This window comes from Mizuhopecten yessoensis, unplaced genomic scaffold (assembly GCF_002113885.1).
Source record: "Mizuhopecten yessoensis strain PY_sf001 unplaced genomic scaffold, ASM211388v2 hete_36185524, whole genome shotgun sequence".
In the NCBI taxonomy this organism is placed as follows: domain Eukaryota; kingdom Metazoa; phylum Mollusca; class Bivalvia; order Pectinida; family Pectinidae; genus Mizuhopecten; species Mizuhopecten yessoensis.
The window spans coordinates 1-3908 of NW_018485669.1; the positions used below are offsets into that span (position 1 = coordinate 1).

At 41.3% G+C, this 3908-nt stretch overlaps 1 protein-coding gene across 1 annotated transcript; it reads right to left on the reverse strand.

The window, feature by feature from the left end:
- Window positions 1-1039: 1039 nt before the first annotated feature.
- LOC110444895 lies at window positions 1040-2603 on the reverse strand (the record flags this gene model as incomplete). Its single annotated transcript, XM_021489247.1, has 1 exon — window positions 1040-2603. A coding segment is annotated over exon 1 (1564 nt), but the record flags the coding sequence as incomplete, so codon positions are not given.
- Between the last annotated feature and the right edge of the window lie 1305 nt (window positions 2604-3908).

Consider the following 3908-nt stretch of genomic DNA (forward strand, 5'->3'; position numbering starts at 1 on the left):
CCGAACGGAACAAAACTATAGTTTAATTTAAAGAACATATACATTGATCAACAGTTATCGTTAACCGGCGGCGATTCCCGAAAAAGAGTGGTTCCTCGTTTACGCAAAGTGCCGATGGTTCCCGATTGTTACGTCTTGTTACTGGAGACATGTGCTAAGTATCCCCGTTTTAAAGCACCCATAGGTATGAATAGGGAGATTTTTACTTGCATGACAATAGCTTTACTGGGTTTTTTTCTGGGAAAAAACCCTCAATACTTGGCGATATTTTTATGATGTAAAAAATATAGATAAAAAAAAACATAAAAGGAAATCTACAACGGTGTTCTGAAAGTGAAAAATGCAACGGAGCCAGATCGGTGATTCTAACCCAGGACCTCCGTTCACAAACCAAATGGGCTACCTGATAAGTTTGTTAGTCCCCTTGCGCAGTCCTACGACAGCTTTTTTTTATTCAAAAAGAACTAAGGGGAGGTTACTGTTTGTATAAAAAAAAAGTATGACAGGGATGTTCTACTTTGCAGGTCGGGGATTTAGAAAATAACAAATCTACTGTTATCTTCTAAATGTTGTTAGAGGCGATTAATGTGGAAATCCCTGCAAAAGTATTTTGTGCCCTCTACCTCGGGACGCAAAAGCAACTCATAACAGCCTTTTCGTTTCCTAGTGCCTTCCTTGGCAATACCTCACTTTTGGCCTAGTGTTGAACATTAAGCCAAGTGAGGCATGCGGTGGGTTCTGTCCACAGGCCTGGACACACAAACGTCTTCAAACATACGGGTAGTTGTTATTCCCTGCTTAATGTGGAATACTGTCATGTGTGCCTTCGATATGGTATTTCAGTGAGGTAGCACTCTTACAATCGGCATCAGATCCGCGCTATCACAAAGAGCCAATACTACACACACATGCACGCAAACATTAGACACTTATGGAGGCACGTCCTTAAAAGACATTAGCTGTTAACGGGATGCTAAACAACATAATAGCAAACCAAACCTTAGGAAAATTAATACCTTGTCCTACGACAGATACTTACGGTAGCTGAGTACCTTGACCTTTCCGCTGTTGTAGCCTGTCCACACCTGATGGTCAGTATGGACAGCCAGTGACCAGGGAATGTCCTCGTCTGTATGAAGGATCTTGAGCAGATGACCATTGCCGTCAATCAGCTGAATAGAACAACTGTACAGCTCGGCGATCAGGATGTTGTTTCCCGCATCGTACTGGACGTCCTGAGGACAGAACTGGACAGACTCTTTGCCATAGTAACGCTTCGAGCTCGGGATTATCTTCCTATCTCCAAAGTATCGGAACTTGAGGCGAAGATGTTTGTCTAAAATGACTAGATGACTAGTTTCGTATTCCGTTCGATTGATGACGGCCACATCACCGGAAGAAAGACTTGTAGCGACTCTTGAAGGCTTGATGAACAACCTCTTCCTGTGGCCGTCGTATTCTGCTTCCGCCATTTTGTAACCTTTGACTGTATACTTAGCGATCTTCCGTGTGCTGAAAGCAGATACGGAATAACTCCATTTCTCTACTAGACTTATCAGAAGATTTCCTTCTGTCGTGAGACATAGCGCACGCGGGGACAGTCTGTCCAGATGGAAAAGTGTCTTCGGTGTTCCGTCCGGTAGAATCTCTTGTATAATATGTTTGTCCGGACAACTGACCACTGTCCGATTGTCCGCAGTATTAGCGAGACAGGCTACAGCAGTGTCGAAATGGATTGTCTGTTTGACATCGCCCGTCCTGGAGACCAGTTTAATCTCGTTCATTCTTTCAAGACGTATCCAGCATTCATCGACCGATGCTAGCGACGGACAAATGAAACAGATTCCGAAAGAGGATGTCGTCTGCTCGAACGCTGAAGTGACGGTTGTGTCACACACGTTGTAGCCGCCATCTTGTTTTCTTCTTTTTGCATTTTCGTGCTCTTCTCGTGTCTCAGATTCGTTGTGGAAACGATATTGGTAATTATCCTGATGCTGAATTTCAATATCTCCGAATATTTCCCTAAGATGTCCGACGGTACCTGCTCCGTGCACTAAAGCAACGGATCTCGGAGACTTAACGGAAACAACCTGTCTCTGATATTGATTGTTCCGGTGGTATTTCTCAGTTTCTATGATTTTTGGGAAGTTCTCGGACTCTAACGCAGCTTGTATAATACCACGAGACTTCGTTGCATTCAGAAGTTCCGAGTCTAGTCTCACTTTGGTTTCGGCGATGTCGTAATCTGTGTCGTTATGATGCCGTTCGCACATAAACACGAGTTGCTTTGTGTATTGGTTGACGGCGTCTTGAATGTCTTTGCCTCGGCGCTGTATCTTATCGACAACGTCTCTGGACTGAGATCGATTGCCTTCGTTAAAGCTTTGAAGTTTCCCCAGGTCTTGTTGTATACCCAAAACAACAGCTTCCGTTTCTTTGAGGTTCTGGAGCAACGTCTTCTGTCGTTCTTTACCGACTTCCTCGATCTCGCGGAAGATGTGGCCGGAGTGGTCAAGTTTCGTACACTCGTCGCACACCAGCTGGTCACTACACGAAAAACAGACCTTAACAAGGGGATGCCCATCGTGTCTTCTGCAACTCATGATTATCCTATTGGAACGTGAAAGTTTTAAAACTCTCTGACGCGTGAAAATTTACACAGACGGGATTGCTATCAGTATACGGCTAGATATCCCATCAAGGCATGATACATGTGTACGCTCCTGTTAAAGTTGTGAGAATTATAAGCATAATACAACCCTATAGACGTTAGGTGATTAGTCTATGTTCTTAAAAGATAAGTAGGTAGGGGTTAGATATAGGTCGGTATTAGATGGTATTAGATAAAGCTGGCACACATTTCATTGAATAGATCGGCAAAGTTTGCATTATTCATTATTACAAATTGAATGAACGTGTATAGCCGATTAATTTTGATATTTTACGTACGGAAGCGTGGCGGTGAAATACATGAAGCAATATCTATGTGTATATACATATTTTAAAACTTGTACATTAAAGAGATAAGGTCCATTGTATTGTACTCATTAATCTAGTATCGCAAAGTCCGGAAATTCGCTTTCCGGAAGGTCATATAATATATATAATTATGTATTCTGAAACTTAACTGTCTCAATAATTCAGACTTTTCGATATTTCGGAAGATTTTCCGGAACCAAGGTTCCGGACCAACGAGGTTCCACTGAAATATTATTTATTTTAATAATCAAAATTCTCAAAAAAATATCCAGAATACTTATGAAAATGTATATTTGGAGATTGTCCGGACACATCATAATCTGAAAAGGGAAACATTTAAATATTCGGTTTAATAAATTAATACGTATCCCTTCGATTTTAACGCAAAGTGATTTTGTTCGGAAATGTGAAGGAAAGTTATTAAAATTCACCATCAAGTTGTTCACAATGTAATTTATATTTTTTTATGGTTAAACCTGTCCAATCCGACAACTAGCCGAGTCTCCTTAGCCCTCCGGTAAGAGAGGTTCAGACTAAATTTCAACTTGTGCTGATAGAAAACCGCTCCGGTATTGTTGTCTATTTGATTTCGTGGTATGACATTTGAATGGAAATGTGGTCGGAATACGCAGGTTCCGTATGAGACAAAATATATTTTGTATACAAGACATAACCTACTGCAGCAAGGATTATCCGACAGAGTGATTGTAGGTATTTTAAAAACCAAGTGCTCACAGGGACGTGAGAATTCAATATCGTCGATATAGTTTGACCTGTCCTGATGTGTAGGGAGTACTATTAAACGATTTTCGTGTTTAAATCAAATGTCATCCCCGTATATACCATCCTTGGGAAGCCATTTTTACAGAGAGTTGATTTAAACACCAAAGACGTGCAATATTACGGCAGTTGGTCGATACATATCAGCT